The 23,447-nt window shown below is 45.3% G+C and overlaps 1 protein-coding gene across 3 annotated transcripts in view; it reads right to left on the bottom strand.

Annotated features, from left to right (window-relative positions):
- Window positions 1–23,447, bottom strand: part of LOC112868550 (histone-arginine methyltransferase CARM1-like) — a 245,120-nt gene that overhangs the window by 87,822 nt on the left and 133,851 nt on the right. For all 3 annotated transcript variants that reach the window (XM_086684927.1, XM_086684928.1, XM_086684929.1), the window contains exons 3-4: window positions 12,599–12,705; window positions 11,967–12,071 (exon numbers count right to left, since the gene is read on the bottom strand). In XM_086684927.1, the coding sequence (XP_086541053.1) occupies window positions 11,967–12,071; window positions 12,599–12,705 (212 nt within the window). The remainder of the gene's footprint in view (window positions 1–11,966; window positions 12,072–12,598; window positions 12,706–23,447) is intronic.

The following is a 23,447-nucleotide window of genomic DNA, read 5'->3' as shown; positions in this document are numbered from 1 at the left end:
ACTTTCAAAGGACTTTATTTTTTTTACATTGCCATATTATATCACACTATGATCTAGTTAGCTCTTGTGTACAATGCTTCTCCAGAGAGAGAATAAATCCTCAGCCGCCCCCGGCTGCACAGGCAGTAAGTGAAGATGGCGAATTTGGGGCTCCTGTCAGGGAACACAAGAAAATGATGTGAACTCCCTGCCAGGACTCATGGGGAAAAGTCAACAACTGGTCCATGTAATAGTGGCCAAGAATTCTAAGAATGTATTTATAAATAAAGTAAATTCGAAAAATATTAAACAGATAGGGTCATCCTTTTGTTTATACAGATGATTTTAATTATATGCTCTGGTGGTTTTCCCGGGCAAAGAAATCCTGCAAAATGTTTGGATGGGGCTAAAAGAGCTCCAAGAAGGTTCAGAGACACTTATTTGGATTTTACTAGGTTAAAATTAATGAGGAATATCTAGGTCTTTATGAAAGTGTGAAACAAAATCACTCTTGAATAACAGAGTAAAAAGAAAGTAAATACGTACCCTTTGTTTTATACTTATTATGTTGTTATGCCTGTAAGAACTTTGTTGGCGTTACCTCATTTACTTGCGGCGACAATTCTATAATGAGAGTATGATTATTTTCTCCATGTTGTAAAGAGGCTGAGAATCTGATAAAGTTACAGCTACGGACTTAATAAACAGCAGAGATGAAATAAAAAAAAGCAAACGCGTCTAACTCAAACCCTATGCTCTCAGCCACTCCCTTCATCTTCCACTTATGTTATTATTATTATTTTTTTGAGTTTACTTATTGATTTTGAGTGGGGGAGGGGCAGAGAGAGAGAGAGAGTCTCAAGCCGGCTCCGCACTGTCGGCCTGGAGCCCAATGTGGGGCTCAAAGCCACAAACCGAGGTCACAACCTGAGCCAAAACCAAGAGTCAGATGCTTAACGGGCTGAGCCACCTGGGTGCTTCCCACTTAGGTCATTCTTTGCACTCTTCAGGCTATAGTAATATTGGTCACACTTGGCCTTCTTATTTCACCCCAGCAATTCTATAATTATCTTCCAAGACTGGGGTCCTGATTACCTCACGATCAGCCCCTTGAGATATGCCAGTTATTATTATTATTAATTCCTTCTTTCTTTCGTGGCTTGAGCATATCAATACCTGATCCTGAACTGAATATCCCAACTGTAATTTCTGTAAGTCCTATACGCCGAAATCCTGTGTCCAACCCACCTGTCCACTGCCAAGGCCACCAATGCTTCTTCTCGCCATTGTCATCTCACATCTGGAAGACACCTCCGCCCAAACCACCCAAAGTGACGTGGGCCCCATGCTCTTGCAGTGCTGGGCCTGTTTCCATCACCACCTGCCATGGACTGCCTACCTCCATAGATTCCACTCTACTCTTTCAGTATCCCACCTCTTGACTGACAGATGGACTACACAGCTTCTAGACGGTAACAGAATGACGGACCTGCACAGCTTTCTTTGTGGTCAGAGAAGAAAATTCCAAATCATCCCAAGGCCTGCAGAAGACATCCTTTTACGGCCTTTGCAGCTAAGACTTCAATTTTGTTCAGATAATCAGCACTTCCATTATGGCATAAGAATCCTGCAGCGGGAGCTCCTCAGAAGATAGAATTCTATATCGGCTGTGCAGTGAAACTTGGTTTCGACCAAAGAGCTGCCTGTATTTGAACAATGCATGTTTAATGCTTAGGAACCCTTGTTTCACCTTGCCCGGTCCTCTGGCAGAAGGTAGATAAATCCATCATCCATCTTTTAAGAGAAGTACCTTTCACCAGTTCTCGCATGATTTTCCTCTGTTGTTGTGGAAAACACAGAGTATATGGATCATGCTTTGCTAATCTCCCGATGATCAGCCCCCTTCATAGGCTGCCAGTGGTCTCAGACGGTGGTCTCGGATTAAAGCTCACCTAGCTCTAAAGCTTTAGACACTCAATCATTCATCGGACATCTACTAAATGCCTCACGTTACCCACTGTGCCAAGCACTGCTAGGCGCTGGGAATGCAGAGATGAATGGAGCACGATTGTCTGGGACAGAGAGAGAGACAGATGTCAGAAAGAAGTACAATTATGTGTTGCATTATTGTATGACATTAATTATTTGTATGCAATACTGTGTTTCACGACTGTAGGACAGAATTACATACAGAGCACGGTGAGAATACCAAGGAAGAAGAGTTTATTTTATCAAGGAGTCTGGAAAGACTTCCCTGAGGTAAACTGAGCAGTGGACATTGAAAATTGAGTCAAAGTTGTGCTCTCTGAATCGACGTAGTGGGAGCACCTAGAGCCTGTCACATTTAGGAGGCAACAGATGTCCTCAGAGCATCATCTGTGTGTTACGGGTAGAAGTAGGGACATGGCTGAGACATTAACATGACACGAGCCAAAGCTGGAGCAACTGTCAGCCACCTGATCACAGACGGTCTTGTATACAAGACCAAGAGCTCGGACTTGATCCGCAAGTAAAGAAGGACCATAAAACATTTCAACAGGAGAATTATTCTCAATATTACTGAGTGCTTCTCCTCCTCCGTTTAGTAAACCATCCCCACTCCCAGGGAGGGACCCTGGTGGCCTATGTCAATCCTAGCTGGTTCCATTCCTTTTGCCAGTGATGGCTTTAGGCTCAGGTGTGTGATAAAATGTTATTAATGAGACCGGAGGGCAAGTCCGCGAGGGGCTATTGGCAAGTATCTCTTCCCTTCTGAGACACACAGAAAAGACACCTCTTCTTTCTCGGACACAGTTAAACTAGGATGTGATGTTCAGAGTAATTGGGTTAAAACACCTTGGAGTTATACCACCTCTGACAGTTTTAGCCGACGTGAGTGGGGACTTTCTCCCACGTAAAGCCAAAGGTATTTTTCACTCTGGGGCCAGTAGGGAAACTAAGCGGGAAACTTGCAACATTCCAGAAGGACGATATGAATGAGAGCTACGAATGAGCAAGGGGACAGAGGGGAACAGGAGGTGCAAAAGCTAAAGTATTCGGAGCTAAAGTACTTGGAGACTGGACAGGAAAAGGGAAGGTCTAGACTGCCTCCCAGGTCTCTGGCTGGGGTGGCGTTTACGACACGCTCAGGTTTTTGCGTGATGCCAGAATGGGAACAGCTGCGTTGCTGTGTGGCCAGGGTGGCCCTAGAAATTGCTTGTGGTCATCTGCGAACGCTGGAGCTGAGTTTCATGGCTGCTGCCACCGCTACAGCCACTACTGCCCAAGGCTCTGCTGCGGGGGCGCCCCCGGTCCCTCATGGTGGTCACGGGCAGGACAAAACAGCGCACGCTCCCCACTCACACCACCTGTATTTTGTTCCACGCCTGTTCCCGCAATTTCCTTGCTGGTTTTGAGGCGTGAGGCAAGCCCAACAGCACCCGCTTAGCACCGGCACGTGTGTGCCCTTGAAACACAAGGGAGTTGACACCTTGTGGAGGCGAACCTTGGTCAGTCCAAGTGTGGCACCCAGGGGACAAGTCTTTCCCCTTTTCTCCTCTTCAATGAATGGCTTGGGGATAAAGGGGCCTCATGTGGCCTCTTTGAATATATCATGTGACACCAAGCAATCAATTTTAATAAAGCTGTGACAAGGTCAGTAATATGCTCTCCTACCCTCTCCGTCCTTCCCGGCCTCACTCTCCTCCTCCTTAAACGTGCTTTCCTAAGATCGGCCTCCCTAATAAAGTACAAGCTCGTAAGCCTCTGCCTCAGGATCTGTGATTTAGGGAAGCTAGGTGAGGAAAATGACGGACGTTACGCGAAATTCGACATGACCACTGAGTCCACAGCTCAGATTAAGCGAAAAGAGGAGTCCAAGTTCTAAGCTCATCAGAGCCCAATTCCCGGTTCAGTGCTAGACAAGCTCAGGTGCTAGTAGAGTACTTACAACTGCCTTTTTCATGGGTCGTGTAGTCCTATGTAACTGCTTATTGATTTTATCCTGTTTGCCTACTTACGTTCTTATACTGGAAAGCGGACACTAAAACAAAATCACGTACCTTAGAAATGATGGCTGCACAGAGGGTTCTGCCTAATCCTGGGCACTGCCTCAGAAGTACTGCCTTAGAGGGAACAGGGAGGTTTAGAAATTCAACCCCAGGAACTTTCTAAAATGCCCCGTATCCAGTGGGTAGGCAATCCATCAGGCAGAAGTTAATAGTAAGTTAACCAATAAAACCACAGCAGTGAGATATTAATCCTTCAAACCCTCCCGTTTTTTCCCCTAGTTCCTTCTCACGCACAGCTGATGCATTGACAATATCACCTTAGCAATCTGTCCCTTCTTTAACGATTTTGCAAAAGCAGCATCTGGTATGATGGTCATCAGTGCCATTTACCGACTATTTTTGGTACTCCTTATGTGCACGCGGTAGGATTGCATCTCCTTGCTCTTTCGAATTAGCAGTGACCCCATGACTTGCTTCGGCCCCCGTGACGTGGTCAGAAGTACCGTGGGTCACTTCCGGTTGGAAGATTGAAGAACTCGGGGATGGGGTCTGCCATTCTCTCCCTCTCCCTGCGTGTTTCACGTGGAGGCCGCTCCTGCAGTCTGGGGCCTGGGGTGAGCCTAAGACGAGGCGGGGCCCTCAGCCAGCCCCTAATGGATTGGCTGGGACGTAAGCTCTGGTGGCTTAAACCACGGAGGCCTGATGGTCGACTGCTATAGTGCCATCACCCCGCGGTGCTGCCGGGTCTGAGTCAGTCTCATCTCCATTCACCATGAACCTCAGAAAGAGTAAGGGCGCTTGTCACCATCTTGAAAGATGCAGAGATGGGCTCTGAGCACAGGTATCTTGGCTAGAAATCCATCTAGTGCATGGAAGCCCCCCGCTCCCTCATGCCCAAATGCCCTAAAAAAGAGTCTGAAACCACCGCGTATTCAGTCTCCTTGGCTCTCCCTGAAAGCTGCGCTTTGCTCTCGTACCAAACGAAAGCAGTTTCCTCTGACGGCTCTGGCATCTTTCTCCCTGTGGTCTTCCGGCAGCGGCTGCTATTCAGGCTCAGGAGAATCCTGGCACAGACGCGCCATCTGCCTTCACACTCACATTCTACGCAGAGAATCATTCTATGTAGAATCATTCCCTTCACATTCTATGAAGGGAAATCTACGCAGAGGCTCCCTTAAGGCTCAAGGGGCCAAAGAGATCAGTTAAGACCAAAGTCCATTTTTCACGGCACCTGCGTAGCTCAGGCAGTTAAGCTCCTGACTCTTGGTTTTGGCTCAGGCCACGATCTCCTGGTTTGTGGGTTCGAGCCCCGCTACAGGCTCTGTGCTGACAGCGGAGAGCCTGCTTGGGATTCTCTCTCTCCCTTTCTCTCTGCCCCTCCCGTGCTTGCATGCTCAGTCTCTCTCTCTCTCTCTCTCTCTCTCAAAAGAAATAAACTTAAAAAAAAAAAAAGAAAAAAAAGGCCAAGGCCCATTTCTCTATCTTTCTGCTCACCCCTACCTCACAGAATCAATCCCCGGGACGAGTTCCTGTGGTGTACAATCTAGCATGAATCTTGGCCTCCAGAGTGGGTTGCACAGTGTCTCCCAGAATTCATGTCCACCCAAAACCTATGAATGTGACTTTATTTGGAAATAAGGTTTTTACAGATAATTACGTTCCGATAACAACATACTGGATTATAATAGGTATCATTAGAGGAAGAGACAGATTAACACACAAAGACACATAGAGACTTTGTTACAGACAATGGAGACAGAGATTGGAACGATGCATCTACAAGTCGAGGACCGCCAAAGATTGCCAACAACCACAAGGAGCTACGAAGGGGCCAGGAAGCCCACCCCCTCCCCCAGGGCCTTTAGAAGGAACATGGCCCTGGGACACCTTGATTTTGAACTTCTGGCCTCCAGAACAGGGAGAGAATAAATTTCTGTTGTTCTAAGCTACTGAGCTCGTAAGGCAGCCCTAGGAAATGAAAACAGCCTCCAAAGTCCAAGCCATAGGAAAACAAATGCATTACTCAGGTCTTTCGGAGAGGGGGAGAGAGAGAGAGACCCGAGTTTCCCTATAACTCTACCACTCAGTAGCTGTGCACCCTAAAGCAAGTTAGTCAAATGTATGTGTCTGGTCCCTTTATCTATACTATTAGACAACAGGTATCGAGGTTGTTCGCTGCATGGTACGGTGGGCATTTGCCATTCCTATGCCTCGCAGCATCTGAACCCCTTCCTGTGTTTGGACAACGCCCCACTTCTGAGGCAGCACCAGCCTCCCAGCAGGGAAGCTGAAGGCGTCTGATGGTCCTTTGTCGCACCCTCGAAGCTGAATCAGAGGCAGGCCCAACGTTCCACCAATAAGATGCGTTTTGCAGGCAAAGCTCGGAATGTGAGGATTCGGGGCTGCCAGAGAATCCGCTCAGGGGAGGTCACAACTGCGTCCGGGTTCCAGCTCACCACAGGGGAGTTCTAAGGACAACACTCAAGGGCACCAGAGGGTGAAGGCTGGGCAGGCATGGTGCCCATGTCTGGCTGCACTGCTGTCTCTCTGAGACCAATTGTACAATGTGACTTTGGAACTTATTCTTGGTCACGGAGCCTCCACGCCTACTGTCTGATGACCCCGTATCCTTTAAAGAAATTACTTTCTCTCTTTCCTTCCCTCAAGTCGGGAGAGCTGGCTTTTGAACTTGGCAGCTAACAAGTTAACACACAAGTACTAACGGAGTTAAGGTATGCCAAGCACCTAGCAGGAATCAGGAGTGATCTCCTTTCTTCCTGCCTCCCTACACAGCACTGAGCAAGGGTTTTGCTGTCACCAGGTCAAAGATGATGCTCAGGGGCGAGAAGCGGAAGATGTAAAGAATGGATTTTTGAAAACGTGGTATATACATACAATGAATATTACTCTTCCTTAAAAGGGGGATTCCGCCATGAGCAACACCAAGGATGAATCTGGAGGGCATTCCGCTCAATCAAATAAGCCAGACACAGAAGGACAAAGGCTACACGATTTCCCTTGAATCAAAGCATCTCAAATAGTCAAATTCATTGAAGCCGAGAGCAAATGCTGGTCGCTAGGGGCTGGGGAGAAGGAGAAATAGGAAAGCACTAGTCAAAGGGTATGAAGTTTCAGCTGCGTGAGAGGAGCAACTCAACTCTGAATTCCTGCATGTCCATTGCACGCTGTTTGCTACTAACGATGCTGCGTCACATACTTAAACATTTGCTAAGGGGATGGATCTGCTGTTAAGTGTTCTTATCATGGAGTATTAAGTAAACAGCAGGACGAAACTTTGGAAGTGATGTGATGGATACATTTATGGCGGAGACTGTGGTGATGGTTTCCCGGATATACGCTGATGCCTCCAATATCAACAAGTTGCACATGTCAAATATGTATCATTTTTTGACCTGATCCATACCTCATTAAAGAGGTTTTGTTTCGTTGGTGTTTTCTTTTTAAATATTTTTTTAATGTGCATTTATTTTTGAGAGAGAGACAGAGCGTGAGTGGGCAAGGGGCAGAGAGAGAGGGAGACACAGAATTGGAAGCAGGCTCCAGGCTCTGAGCTGTCAGCACAGAGACTGATGCGGGGCTCGAACCCACGAACCGCAAGATCATGACCTGAGCCGAAGTCGGTCACTTAAAACTGGCTGAGCTATTCTGGCGCACCCCCTCCCTTTTTTTGTTTTGTTTTGTTTTGTTTTTAAAATAAGGAGGCAAGAGCTGTTTCATCCCATACAGACAGGACTCCTGGGCGGGCCTGTGCTGCAGCTTTCTTCCTGTCGATGATGAAGGTCAGACCTCATTAGTGTGTGGGCTTAGCCAAGGCTCTGCAGCGTTTCAAAGCGGGAGGAGAACTTCTGAGGAGGATGAGAGGCAGACTCCAGGGCCTTTGACCAAGCTGATGATAAGCCCACAGCGAAGAAAAGTCACGGTGGAGGGGCCTGGAGCTCAGGCTCTGCAAATCAGAGTATCAGCTGACAATCGGGAGTGGGTTGCTTTTGCATGTTTGTTGTTGTTATTTACGGGTTTTTTTTTTTAAGCTTTCAAATCCCCGAATCCCTTCGGCCTAAGCCAACTACCCATTTGAATGCACCAAGCAGCTGTTGCGGCGGGGGATTCTCTCCTCTGTGAAAAAGCTGATTTAAAAAAAAAAACAAAAAACAAAAAACAAAGTAATAAGCTCCCGGCTCCCGCTTATTCTCCCAAGGTTCCCGCAACTGGTGCCCTGACAAATGAAGTGTCAAAACATTTCCAAATTAAAACCCTACCGCTCACACAGCCCCACACCCTCAGCAGGATGGACTTTCCCTGCTTGGACCCTGCATACCCTTGAAGAAACTAAAAATAGCCAGATGGCAATTAACAGAAACTCTGAGGAGGGGGAGGGGGTGAGTTCCAGCAGGGGTCAGTTTCCTGGATGGATTCCAAACGGAGTCTTCAGCCAGCAGTGCTCTGGCCAAGAAAGGCTTTTCATTAAAAGTGCATGGGGGAGGCAGCATGGGAAAAAAGAAATCAAGATTTGAAACTATAGCAGAGGCAGAACCCACACCACCATGCCCAACACCATCAGTGACAATAATAATACTTGCTACAAGGTACTGAGTGGCTACCATGGGTCACCGAGCCTTCCATATGCAACGTATCATCTTAACCTAGCAAGGACTCCAAGAAGTAGTCGCCACTCTAACAGAAAAAGGATATTAAAGCCCAGAGCCGGTAGCAGCCAACTAGCCAAAGACGTCAAAGCAAACAGGATAAAGGCCTACGGCAGGTGCGTGGTGAGTGACCAGGCTGCTGTCCGAACTTGGCTTTCCAGTTCTGGAACTCGACCATAACCATTGCACCATGCTGCCTCCTACATGCACGGGGATATCTGAGTGACCAAATGTTTCCACGCTGTCCTTAAGCTCAGAGAGACAAAATTCTCCCTTGGCAATTTTAGCAGTCCCTTTCCGGGGTTCATATCTGGGTAGGGGGGGTGCTCTAAAGTAAGACTAACTGGGTTCCAATCCTGGCCTTTTCATTTCCCAGTTGTATAAAATCAGGTAAGTTAATAGCATCCGCGGGCCTTAGCTCTTTTGTCTCTAAAGTGGCAGTGATGTAGGCTTTTATCTCACAAAATTATAATCAAGATCAAAGGAACCTGCTCTGTGGACTGAGTATCTGTGTCCCTCTAAAATTCAAATGTTGAAACTCTAATCCCCAGTGGGATGGTATTTGGAGATGGGGCCTTTGGGAAGGAACGCGGTCACAAGGGCGGAGCCGTCGTGAAGGGGATTCGGACCCTTATACGGAGAGACATTGAATAACTCGCTTCCTGTTCTTCAGGGTCGTGTGAAGATATAACAAGACGACCTATGTATGAGCCAGGGCATGACTCCTCCCCAGACACCAGCTCTACCAACACTCTGACCTTGGACTTCCCAGCCTCCAGGACTATGACAAATAAATATGTGTTGTTTAAACCACCCTGTCTATGGTAGTTTTGGGATAGCAGGGTTTGTCTGGGGAGACTGGCCGTCCAGCGTACAAATGGGTGGAAAAGTTCAGTCTGTGGGGGAAAGAAATAGGAAGGCCTTATTTGGCCACAGGTCCAAGCCTTGTTCTCCAAGCAGCACTACTAACCATAAAGCTGATATTATTTCTACCTGACATCTGGGTCTATTTCTAAATTGGTTCAGAACTCAGAAGGGAAAAGAGATATAATTAATTATCAACCATGTGATTAATTTTCACCTTCATAAACCCCAACAGATAGACGTCTATTTTATTTCACTGGCAGACAAACCCATTTCAGGCCAGCAGGAAAAGGATATTTTGCAAAATCAAATGAGGTTACAGCTGTGAGTGACCTTAAAGATGATCCGGGCCAGTATCTTCATTTTTGTGGATGAAAAGATAACACAAATGAATGGGTCAAGTGACATAATCCATGTGAAATTCTGTGGAAGATCAGAATGCAAATTATTCACATGATCAGTCGTTTGGGGAGTGGTCTTAAGAAGCCGTAAACCCCAGAATTAAAAACAGATCATAGATAACACAGAAAATAGATTGTAGATGAAAACTAAGCAACTCCAGAGGGAGAGAAATTTTCCTAAGCAAAAGTATTACCTCCAGGAAACATCTTCAAACCACAAAGCAATCAATAGTTTAGAGGTGATTATTTTTTTTTTTCAATTAGCAAAAAATCCCTATCTTAGGTCAATAAGATTGCTTGCCCACTCTCTTGAATACGAGATGGAGAGTCAAAAGAAATAAGCTTCCTCCCTCTCCCCTAATCCTGTCCACCTGCCATAATCAGGTCCTCTTTGTTAGGGATGTTCACTTCCTATCTATTAACCAGGCAGGACCCCACTGGCAAAGCAAGGGTGACGGGCACCTCAGGACATATGACAAGACATCTGAGACCCTGGGGCCAAACAGCCACCTCTGGTCTTATCACCCTCAATCATCAGAGTACACAGTTTTGCCTTTTAGAAAGCAAGTGGCCCTGGGTAAGTTGGAGAGAATTCACTGTACCGTGTCTCTTCCACTAAATACAGAAGTCATGGGACAGGTACTTGGAAGACTCTAAAATGTGTACAGTAGCAGGCAGACTGGGGAAGACCAGAATTCAAATACTGCCAAACCATATCCTCCATGATCTGAACTCAACACACCGGAAATAGGCACCAGGGCGCAGACAAAAGAGCTCCTGGGGACACCTAGTAGTTCTGGCTCCAACATCAAGAAAGGACGCTACAATCTCGAGTATGAAAATGCTCCGGTTTTCCCTTCCTCTTCTTTTTCCTTTTCCTCTTCTCTCTCCTCTCCTTCCTTTCTTTCCCTCCCCTTTCCTCTCTTCTGTGTTCCAGCCCCCAGCGATCTAGTGGTAGTGACTGCCTCAGGAGCCGAAACGATGAGGGCAGGCAACCTACCTCCGCATTCGACGCTGTCATTCCCAAAGGCTGAGACCACCAACGCCCCGCCAGCCGCCTTTCTTCTTTCTTTGTCTTCTCTCTGCTTGGCCAGCGTAGGCCAAGTCGTGGAAGCGCACGAAAGGGCGAGATTTTCAGCCCGAGACTGAGAAGTGGTCCCAGGGAATCAGAAAGCACCGGGAAATCAGGGAGAGGAAGGAGTTTGGCAAAGCAACTCCATAAAGTTTTCTTTCTCTGAATAAATTCCTGGGCTGGGCGCTGGGGTGCCATCTGGCACATTCCCTGTGTTATGTAACTATTACCTGTCTCAAGTTTCCAGCCATTTCTATCACCGTAAAAAAAAACGCTGTACCCATTAAGCACCACTCCCCACCTCTCCCTTCCTCTGCCCCTGGCTCCCACGAGTCTGCCTCCTTTCTGATTTGCCTATTCTGGATGTTTCATGTAAATGGAATCATCTTTATGAGCTTCTGTCACTCATTTCACTCAGCAGGTTTTGTGGTTCACCCATGTTGATGCACGTATCAGCACTGCATTATTTTTGTGGATAAGGTAAATATGAACGATGCCCACAATATTCCGTTGTATGGACGTACCACATTTTGTTTTTCCATTCATCAGGTGATAGGCATTTGAGTTCTTTCCACTCTGGCTATTGTGAATCGTGTTGCTATAAACATTCATGTCCAGGGGCGCCTGGGTGGCGCAGTCGGTTAAGCGTCCAACTTCAGCCAGGTCACGATCTCACGGTCTGTGAGTTCGAGCCCCGCGTCGGACTGTGGGCTGATGGCTGAGAGCCTGGAGCCTGTTTCCGATTCTGTGTCTCCCTCTCTCTCTGCCCCTCCCCCGTTCATGCTCTGTCTCTCTCTGTCCCAAAAATAAAATAAACGTTGAAAAAAAAAATTCATGTCCAAATAGTTGTTTGAATGCCTGCTTTCAATTCTTTGGCGTGTATAATTAGGGGGTGGAATTGCTTCATACAATGGTTCTACCAAAGCTTAATTTTGATTCTCGTTTTTGACAAGCCTTCTTAAAATGGTCTGAGATAATAACATGCTGCTGGCATTACCTTGTCTCTAAAGTCAATGTGGTTCTGGAGGATGGCTCTGTGGTAAGTGGCTGTCCTTACAAAATCTTGCATCATGTTCTGCTGCTGGGAAATGCAGCCATAAAACTGTGGGGGAAAGACAAGGACAGGGACAGTCAACAACCCATAAGTCATCACCTTCATGCACATATGGTTCTGAGAGCCACCTTGGTCAAGGTAGGCTTAACCTAATACACAGGCAAGCTGAGGCTCTGAAAGACACAGTGACCTGTCCTTCTTAGCTCTGTTTGTAAGGTCTAGAACTGTAAGTGGACCCCAGACTTTCAGCAGCTGCTTCACGAGATAGATTCAGGCCTCGATGTTGGTCAGACAAGTTCCCAGGGTCCCTCCTCAAAGCAGAGGCTATGAGGGTCAAGAGTAACAGCAACAAGAGAGAGAAAGGCCAGAGCCCAAAGGGATGTCCCTAAAGAGTCTCATGAGCCAGGAGAGAAAAATAGGACTTGGACAGAGGTCTTGAGTGAGAGCGGGAAGAGAGCAGGAGGTAGTGACGATGATCATCCTGATCAGGCAAGCCAGCCCTCTAGCCCGCTCAGGTGTATCCGCAGGTGTGCGTCACATGGAAACTCAGTTCCACCCGGAACAACTTTCCTGACCTGGAAATACTGCACGGCTGATGCCTCTTCTGTCCGCTGGCTGAACACCGAGGACTCCTTTTTCTCATTCCGGCAGCTTTGCAAGGTATTTGAAAATGAGCTGAGATCTGCAGGGACAAAAAGCAGACCCGTTTCTACACGGAGGGAAGCACAGAATTCACCACTACGCTCTTTACAAAATTCTGGGAAAACAGTAGAGGATTCAAAGGGCAGACGGCACCTGGGTGGCTCAGTCAGTCAAGCATTCATCCAAGTCTTGATTTTGGCTCAGGTCGTGATCTCGCAGATCCTGGGTTTGAGCCCTGCATCGGGCTCCACGCTGGCAGTGCAGAGCCTGCTTGGGATTCTCTCTTTCCCTCTCCACCCTCCCTGGCTCATGCCCTCTCTCTTTCTCTCTCTCTCTCTCAAAATAAATAAACTTAAAAAAAAAAAGAAAGAAAGAAAGGGCGCCTGGGTGGCTCAGTCAATTGAGCACCCAACTTCAGCTCAGGTCATGATCTCACGGTTCATGGGTTCGAGCCCCATGTCGGGCTCTGTGCTGACAGCTCAGAGCCTGGAGCCTGCTTCGGATTCTCTGTTTCCCTCTCTCTCTCTCTGCCCCTCCCCTGCTCACGCTCTGTCTCTCCCTCTCAGAAAAATAAATAAACGTTAAAAAACTTAAAAAAAAAAGAATATTCAAAGGGCATGTTCATCCCCAAACACACACATGATAAGGAACGGCAAGGTGGCTATGGGTGCCACTCTGAGATGTGACACCCTTACGTACACTTGTCACACATATTTGCATTCACCAATATCACATGAGAGAGCTTAATGGAACACATAGAGACTGGGCTCATGGGATCCTCCTCGTCCCACATTCACAAAGCTAAACAGGTTTATTCTAAGTAAGTCCTCTGGGGAAGGTGATTGTTGATGATAAGGAAAAAATATATATGTGAATACAAAATATGCATATAATGGATATATATACATATGTATATCTATATAATCTCATTCTATTGTAACAACAGGGTTCTTTTTCACATTTCTCTAGGTGTACAGAGAAAAAGGAAAATAACTGAAGATATGTGAATACAAGGCAAAGCTTTCTATTATTTGAGGAAAAAAATACATAAGTGAAGGCTCAAAAAAAATCCCCAAAGTGGTATCACTAATAGCTAACACAGCCTACAAGGTTGTCAAGTTTTGTGACTTTTGCCTTAGAAATGTCTTTGAGGGGCACCTGGGTGGCTAAGGTGGTAAAGCGTCTGACTTCAGCTCAGGTCAGGATCTCACGGTTTGTGGGTTCGAGTCCTGCCTCAGGCTCTCTGCTGTCAGCACCCGGCCCACTTTGGATCCTCTGTCCCCCCTCTCTCTTCCCCTTCCCCACTCTCAGTCTCTCTCAAAAATAAACACAAAATTTTTAAAATAATTTAAAATTTAAAAATTTTTCAAAAATAATGTTTAAAAATGCAAAAAAATGTTGCGTAATTACAAAATCAGTGTTCGAAAAGTGTAGAAAATTCACAAAATGCAACAAACCCAAATGAAGAAAATAAAAATAATCATCTCATAATGCAAGCTATTAATTACTGTTCACGTTTCGATGCATATTCTCTTGGGGTGTGTGTGTGTGTGTGTGTGTGTGTGTGTGGAAAAATTCCTCTTTGCACAATTTCATCCCATTATTTTATGAATACATCTTTTAATTTAAGATACTATTGGGGTATCTGGGTGGCTCAATTGTTTAAGTGTCTGACCTGATATGGTCTCAGGTCAGGATCTCACGGTTCGTGGGATCAAGACCCATGTCAGGCTCTGTGCTGACAGTGGAGCCTGCCTGGGATTTTCTCTTTCTCCCTCTCTCTCTGAAAATGAATAAATAAACATTAAAAAAAAAAAAAAAAAAGAAGAAGAAAAAAGTACATGAATAACTTCCCGCATTTTTAAGTAGTCTCTTGACATGACTGTTAATGGATGTATGTTTCAGAGGGACATGCCATTTCCCTACAGTTGGACCCCAAGTCCCTACCCTGGCGTACAATTTTGGGATGACAGAGCCCAGCACCTGTATCTGTAACTCTGTCCCTGGTGACTCTGATGACAAGACATTCTTGAGAACTCCAGTTAACAGAACCTCCGTACAAAATAAGTATCCTAACTCTATATTACAGTAAAAGAGACTCTAATTCTTTACAATTTCCTCCTACGTGGGCCATCAACAGACGAATCGGTATTTCTGTTCCCCCGTGACATTTACCTTTTGACTGTTTTCTTTTACAATTAAAAAAAAAAAAACCTCTGTAAATAATGTGATCATATGAAATTTAACAATTCAGAAAAGAAAGCCCAGAAGCAAAAAGAATTCCGAGATATAACCACTAATAATATTTTGGGATGAAATCTCCCAGTAATTTTTTTCATATATTTTTATCTCTCTCTGTATTATTTACAATAGTACTGAACCCTCCTGCTTTACAACCTGTTTTTTTTCTTTTTTCCTTTTTTTTGAGAGTGCGTGCGCGCACGCCTGTGAGTGGGGAAGATACGGGGTAAGGGAGACGGAGAATTTCAAGCAGGCTCCATGCCCAGTGTGAGGCCAGACACGGGGCTCGATCCCATGGCCCTGAGATCATGACTTGAGCCAAAATCAAGAGTCGGATGCTTAACCAACTGAGCCACCCAGGCCTTCCTACAGCCTGCTTTTTCATGAACAATAGTTAGCTTTTTCTGGTCAGTACTTTTCATATAGAATCTCTCAACTACACATAAAGCTATAGAGCCCATTAATTACGGTTTCCTTTTGGTCTTGTTCTTCCGATTTGTTCCCAGAGGCAACAGTTTCACAGACTTAGGAGATCTTAATTTCAACAAGATTTCTAACCATGTTCCTTCAAATTTTGGACCTAATTATTTCCTTGTCAACTTCTACAGGGGGTCAAAAGTACCAACTCTATTCAACTACAATTTTCTACATTTGCATTTTATTCCTTTCAAAAGACATTGGGTACTATTTTGAAACTTCAAAAATGTTTTAAAACTTTGTTAGATAAAAGCTTGCAACAAACCAGGTATAAAAAGGGAACACACCTCAACACAGCAAAAGCCATACCTGACAGTCCTTCAGCTGACAGCATACTCAACAGTAAAACATTGAAAGCTTTTCCTCTAAGACTGGGAGCGAGACAAGGATGCCCACTGTCGCCATTCCTTTTTAACAAAGTGTTAGAAGTCCTAGCCAGAGCAATTAGGCAATACAAGGAAATAAAAGGCATCCAAATTGGAAAAGGAGAAGCAAAATTGTCTCTATTTGCAGACAACATGATATTATCTATAGAAAACTCTAAAGACTCCACCAAAAAAAACTGTTATCACCAATGAATTCCGTAAAGTTGCAGGATACAATATCAATATACAAAAATTAGCTGTGTTTCTAAACACCAACAATGAACTACTAGAAAGCAATCCCACTTCAACCTGCATCAAAAAGAATAAAATATTTAGGAATAAACGGAATCAAGGAAGTGACACCAGCATCTACATGCTAAAATCTGTAAGACGTTGATGAAAAAAGTTGCAGATGACACAAATGAGGGGAAATATATCCTGTACTCATAGTTTGGAAGAATTAATATGACGAAAATGTCCCACACTACCCAAAGCAATCTACTGATTCAGTGCCATCCTATCAAAATTCTGAGGGCATTTTTCACAGGAAAACAATCCTAAAATTTGTATGGAACCACAAAACCCTCAACAGCCAAAGCACTCTTGAGATAGAAAAACAAGGCTGGAGGCATCACACTTTCCGATTTCAAACTATATTACAAAGGTGTAGTAATTAAAACATTATGGCTTTGTCATAAAAACACACAGATGAATGGAACAGAAGAAAGAGCCCAGAGATAAACTCATGTTTATATACTCAACCAAATTACAACAAAGAAACGAAGAAGGTGTAATGGAGAAAGGATAGTCTCTGCAATAAATGATGCTGGGCAGAGTGGACAGCCACACGCGCCTCTGGACATCCACTGGACCCCTTACACCATGCCCAATAGTCAACTCAAGATGGATTAAATTATGGAACGTAAGATCTGAAACCATAAAGCTTCTAGAAGAAAATGGGGTAAACACTTCAACATTGGTCTTGGCAATGATGTTTTGAATTTGACACCAAAAGCAAAGGCAACAACAGGAAAAATAAAGAAGCAGGATGACATCAAAACTAAAAAGCTTCTGTGCCACAAAGGCAATACCAACAAAGCAAAAAGGCAACCTACAGGATGGGAGAAAATACTGGCAAATCACACATCTGATAAGGAGTTAATATCTAAAAAATATATAAAGAACTCACACAGCCCCAGAGTAGGAAAAAAACCTAATCAATCTGATTAAAAACTAGGCAATGGAATTGAACAGGCACTCTTCCAAAGGCATGCAGATGGCCATCAGACACGTGAAAAGACGCTTCATATCGCTCATCATCAGGTAATGCAAATCGAAACCACAGCGAGACATCACCTCCCACCTGTCAGAATGGCAGTCATCAAAAAGCAGAAGATAACAAGTGTTGGTGAGGATGTGGAGAGAAGGGAGCCCTCGTGCACTGTTGGCGGGAATGTAAACCGGTGCAGCCGCCACGGAAAACAGTAAGGAAATTCCTCAAGAAGTTAAAATAGAACTAACCATCTGATCCAGCAATCCCGCTTCTGGGTATATAACCCAAAAGGAAGTTAAATCATTATCTCAGCAATGTCTGCACTCCCATGTTCATTACAACGATATTCACAGTAGCTAAGACAGGGAACGAGCCTAAGTGTCTGTCAACAGATGAATGGATAAAGATGTGAGAAATACTTTATGTTAATATATATATGTATATTACATATTATATAATATCTGTTCCCCACAATGAAATATTATTCAGCCATGAGACAGAAGGAAATCCTGCCATTTGCGACCACATGGATAGAACTTGACAGCATTATGCTAAATGAAGTAAGACAGAGGAAGACAAATATAGCACGTTATCGCTTACACGTGGAATCTTCTTTTAAAAAGTCAAGCTCCTAGAAAGAAAGAGAGAGTAGAAAAGTGGTTGCCAGGAGCTGTGGGGCAGAATAGGAAAGGGATATAAATGTTCAGCTACAAGATGCACAGGGTCTGAGGATCTAATGTATAGCATGGCGACTACAGTCGCTAACAGTGGATTGTATAATTGAAATCTGCTGAGACTATTGAAATGTTCAAATGTACCAAAAAATGAAATGAAATGAAATGAAATGAAATTTCTCAGACATACTAAAAAAAAATACCAGAAGATATTAGATAATATTTACCCAGCTCTGGTCTCTTGGCCCCTGTCCAATTCCCTCTGATCTCACAGAGACAGCCAGCTGTGGTCTGTGTCACCCATGTGTGAGTTCTTTGAATCCTGGGCATCTAAGCTGTTTGGGCTTTCAAAGCCTACAGTAAATTCATTTGTTCAACACACAGTCTTTTGAGTATTCTCAACCGTCTCCATACTTTGGGGGAAATCTGAGCTCTTAACACAGCCAAAAATAAAGGGTGCCTAATTTAGCAAACAGGATGCGTGACACGTGGAAAAGTATCATTTTTGGTTAACAAACAAGATTATGACTATCAAGTAACACGGCTAGTCTTGTGTCACTCACCAACTGACTCCAAAGGAGACAACCGTCTCCAAAGGAGACGACGGCCAAAGAGAAGTTCCAACAAAGTTTTAGGTTACAGCAGTACCCATGCAACACATAACCAGCCTTCCAAAATAAACAGTAATTGTACCTATCAGCTCTATTATGTTTGCTATTTGAAAAATCCAATATTATTACACTACCGACACTACAGTCACAACTCTTTCAGAGTCTCTTGTGTAACAAGTTTACGATGTATTTATGGGATTTAGAAACTAAGAAGTATCCAGGAAAGTGCAGGAAGCAGCATCAGTTAACTCCTGCCTATGATGATTTCTGTCCCAATGGCTGCCAGGAAAATGTTTTCTTTACAAGCCACCCTGACCTTTACTTTAAGTGGTTAAATGAATATGTACAAATAAAGAAAATGTCTGTGTTTCCATGCGAGGTATGAGGATTTTTTAAAAATCTGTTGTAATTATTTTTTTAACGTTTGTTCAGTTTGGAGAGACAGAGAGAGACAGAGCACAAGCAGGGGAGGGGCAAAGAGGGAAGGAGACACAGAGACTGAGGCAGAGACACAGACACCGAGCTTCCCGACGCGGGGCTCGAACCCACGAACCGCGAGATCACGACCTGAAGGATTTTTTTTAAACACACTTTTAAAAGGACAAGAAATTTAATTGTTGACTTCTCCCTCCCCTCAGTGTCCAGAAGAAAGGACTCTGGAGGACACTGTGTTAAACGATCCAGGCCCCTCTAACAAAGTGCCATAGAGTGGGTGATTTATAAGCAACAGAAATCCATCTCTCACAGGTCTGGAGGCTGGGAATTCTGAGATCAGGGTGCCACTCATGGTCAGGCCCCAGTGTTGCAGACTGCTCGCTTCTGGCGGTGTCCTCACATGGTGAAAGTGGTAAGGGACCTCTCCGGGGTCTCTTTTATAATCGCTTCCCAAAGACCCCACCTTCAAATACCACCACATTGAGGATGAAGTTTCAAAATATGAACTTTGGGGAGACATAAACCTCCCGTCTGTGGCAATTCTCAGTGGAGGACCCAAAATGAGACGCAGCCAGACGCAACTTCTCTTCCTTGATTCTCCAAACTAGGGGGAGGGACTTTCGCCAAGAGGAGCAAGGGAATCTTTAAATCCAGCAGATACTTTTGCCTTTGGAGAACATTTTGGCAAGAAGCGCCTTTTTTTTTCTTTTTTTTTTTAATGAAAAAGCTTTTTGATCTGCAGGCATCATTTGTTTACAAGATGCCATTCATTCTGTAGGGCCAGGAAGGCTCCCAGAGGAGAGAAAAGAAAGGCCCGCTGTTTAGAACATAATTAAGTCTAAATGGATGTTCACGTTTGCATATTGGCTCCTTCCGGCCGCTCAGGGTAGAAAAGGTGGGAGGAGAGGGGTCAGAACCAGGGCTCTGGAATAAAGAGGTCCCAGTTGGGTAGATTCCAAAAGCGAAGCACAGGGCGGGGCATATAGGAAGGAGGCAATGCCCTCTATTCCTAACAAAAGCCAAGTCCCTCCGGCAAGGCATGAATCGTGAGTCAAAAGGGGACTTCTTTCAAAGGACACACTTATCCACACTGTTTGTGAAGAGGGCAGCCGCTCTGGCTTAAACCGCCATGTTTTGTCATTTTCACCACAAACAAAAAGATGCAATTTTCTCTACCACGTAGATATTAACCGTGCTACAGCCATGGCTCTCATCATTTTCCTTTGATTCTCGAGCTCGATTTCGGCTTCTTCGTACCAAGCCATTACTTTTCAATTTCAGCATGCAGTCATACTCGCGGATCAATAGACTGCGGAGATTCACCGTTTCCTTATTGTTGTTCCTTCCAAAAGACCAGATTGAAGGGATCTGTTTTTGTTTGCTCGCTTCTCTTAAATAGCTGCTATTTACAAGAGATACTGTCTGTAGTGCTTTCCATGCAGAGTTTATTTACCAAGCATCTTTCTTTGCAGGAAAGGGTAATACCTGTCTGACTGCATCACCTGTTCTGGCCACATGTCCCCAAATTGTACCAGAAAATACACAACTGACAGTATGATAATCGCGGTGTGGATTTCTTCTTCTTCTTCTTCTTCTTTTTTAAATAATATGTCAAACTCTAAACACTGTAGCAGACATGCTTTGGGGCTATCGTGACTCATTTACCGACAGCCTCTTTTATTTTTTTCTCTAGCTCATCAGCTCAAGTTTGCCAAATCAAGCTCAGCGCACTGGGCACCTAAGGAAGCGATCTATTTTCCTGCAGTCAGTACACAAAGGAGACAACGAAGCAACGACTCGCCCCATTCAATTCTCCTTCCCCTAGCTTCACGGTCTGGGTGCCCCCCCTCTCGGGATGGAAATGGGTTAGGGAAGACTGCACTGTTCCTCCTATCTGGGCAGAGCTGGACAAACAGGTGTACCCATGGGGGCATCACTCGAGCAGTATGGGTAGGAGGCCAACAGCTGCAAGCTGGTCTTCTCTCTGAACATACCCCCCACACGTATACTTGCAGGGGACTCTGCTGCTGAGTGAAATTCAACTGAAGGACGGCCCTTCTTATTTCTCATACAAGCAGGTTTTCTTAGGAAAGTAGCAGAAGGATTTAGACCTACAGTAGATTCCTTGAGCGGTCGACAGAGCACCATTACAGGATACTGGCTATTTCTGGGGCACTTGGGTGACTCAGTCGGTTAAGCGCCCGACTCTTGATTTCGACTCAGGTCATGATCTCACGGTTTGTGAGTTCGAGCCCTGCGTCAGGCTGTGCGTTGACAGCGTGGAGCCTGTTGGGATTCTCTGCCTCTCTCTCTAGTCCTCCCCCGCTCGCCCTCTCTCTCTCTCTCTCAAACCAAATAAACATCTAAAAAAAAGACACTGGATATTTCTATTGTACACATGGGAAAACTAGACAAACAGACGGCTTCACCAAACGTCCAGCTAATTTCTCTCTCATACTGTTTTTGTCTCCTTTCGGGGTAAAAAAAAAACCAAAAAACAAAAACAAAACAAAACTTGTCAGCATTCCTTGAAAGCAACTGCCAAATCAGCCTCTCTCAAAACAAAAGTACTGAGGCACTCTTAGAAACTGAATGTTTGACTCGCTTTGCTTTTCTCTCCGAGCCTTGCAATTTGCAATCCAAACCTGTAATTCATGATCCATATACCACTTACCTAACACTATTTTTGTCCAACCAAAACATTAGTACAAGGCACTGGGGAGAGCCATTCGGGAGTATTTTCTATACTTGTTACATCTATAAATCTTTAGAGACTTCTGCAAAAAAAAAAAAAAAAAAAAAAAGGGTCACAAATTTTATCAAGTTTCTGAGGCGGTTTTCATACATATCTTAAAAACTAATTAAACACTTACTGAGATGATCAGCATTGACCTAAACATGTAAAATGGCCTCACCATTTGTGAAGGTAGGTTTGGAGGGAGGTTCATTCATTTGTTTGAAGGTTGAGCCAAGTCCCTCATCCCCGTGGGATCCTCATCCTCCCACCCTGGTGCTCCACCACCAACAGGAAAAGCCCACAATCTAAGCACTGTGTGGTCTCCAGTAAGCAGAAGGAACAGGGGTCAGCCTTGGACAGAGGGATAATTGACTGACCCCGCGCAGGACCAAGATTCTAAGCAAAGGACATCAGTGAAAACTCATTGGTTGGCAAGTGGTGGAAATTCAGCTAAGTTGAACTGAAAGAGAAATGCTCTGGCTCACAAAACTGACAAATCAAGGATTAAAATTCCATTTTCAGGAATGGCTGTGTCCAGGATCTCAAAGGATAGCGCTGAGACACCCTCTCTCTACTTCTCCCTCTGTTTCCTAGCTCTGCCTCCCCAGCTTTCTATCACTGTCTCTTTCTCTCTTTCTTAATCCCTATTTCTCGCTTCAGGCTTCACGCTCAGGAGGACGAGATGACCCATCACAGAACAAGATTACCACCAGCGTCTCGGGAATGACGCCGCAACCACCCCAGCAGAGCCAATCTTTCTAAAACGTTCCAACAAGAGCCCCAGACCGAACCTCATTGAACCCTGTTCAATTAAAGACCCCTTCCTGAGTCCGTGGTTCTGGCCAGGGGTCCGTGCCCATTGACCAGACTCGAGTCAGCCCTGTCTGAACCCAAAGGAAAACTGGGCTTCTGTCAGCAGAAGAAAGAAGAGTAAGGACAGACCAAAGCACAACTGACCAGTGCTGAGAGAGAAGTGGAAACATGACAGAATAAATGGCAAGGGGAAGTACAAGTGAGAAGATCTGTGTGCCTCAAGGGGCCAACTGGGGAAAGGTGAGCCATGGAAAACACACATTCAGCTGTGTGGCTTCTGCAGTGTTTGAGCTGTGGCTAGCCCAAACCCACATTTTGCTCCCAGCAGCAGACTGAGTCAACACTTCCGGTCCTGGATCATGTTGCAGCCCTGATGTGGCACGTTTTTACCAGCTCCATATTCCTGTCCACACTCGCTGAGAGCATCTGGCCCTGCTCACACCTCCTGGCATTCTGTTTCTACCACTGGACTCCCATATCCCACCCAGCAGAGCATCGGATCCTGTGTCCCACCTTAGTTAAGAATGAGTTGCCGGTGGGGCGCCTGGGTGGCTCAGTCGGTTAAGCGTCCGACCCCGGCTCAGGTCACGATCTCACGGTCCGTGAGTTCGAGCCCCGCGTCGGGCTCTGTGCTGGCAGCTCGGAGCCTGGAGCCTGCCTTGGATTCTGTGTCTCCCTCTCTCTCTGACCCTCCCCTGTTCATGCTCTGTCTCTCTCTGTCTCAAAAATAAATAAACGTTAAAAAAAAAAAGCATGAGTGGCTGGACAGCAGGGTCACGCAGGCTGAAGGAGGAGACTCAGATGCCGTTATACAGTGGATGGGCTCTGGGACTCTGAAGGGAGGTTATCCTGCAGAAACTACTGATTGCATTCCTTTTCACACCCAAAAAAGTTCTGGAAATAGATGGTTACCAGACAGGAGGTGGGTGGGGTGGGTGGGTGAAACAGGTGATGGGGACTAAAGAGTATGCTTATCATGACAAGAAGAAAAAGAAAAGGGGGCGCCTGGGTGGCTCAGTCGGTTGAGTATCCGACTTCGGCTCAGGTCATGATCTCGCGTTTGTGGGTTCGAGCCGCACGTCGGGCTCTGTGCTGACAGCTCGGAGCCTGGAGCCTGCTTCGGATTCTGTAACGCCCTCTCTCTCGGCCCCTCCCC

This window comes from Puma concolor, chromosome D4 (genome assembly GCF_028749965.1).
Source record: "Puma concolor isolate L17-30 chromosome D4, mPumCon1.1.hap2, whole genome shotgun sequence".
Classification (NCBI taxonomy): Eukaryota; Metazoa; Chordata; class Mammalia; order Carnivora; family Felidae; genus Puma; species Puma concolor.
This window is presented reverse-complemented; position numbering and strand designations above follow the sequence as displayed.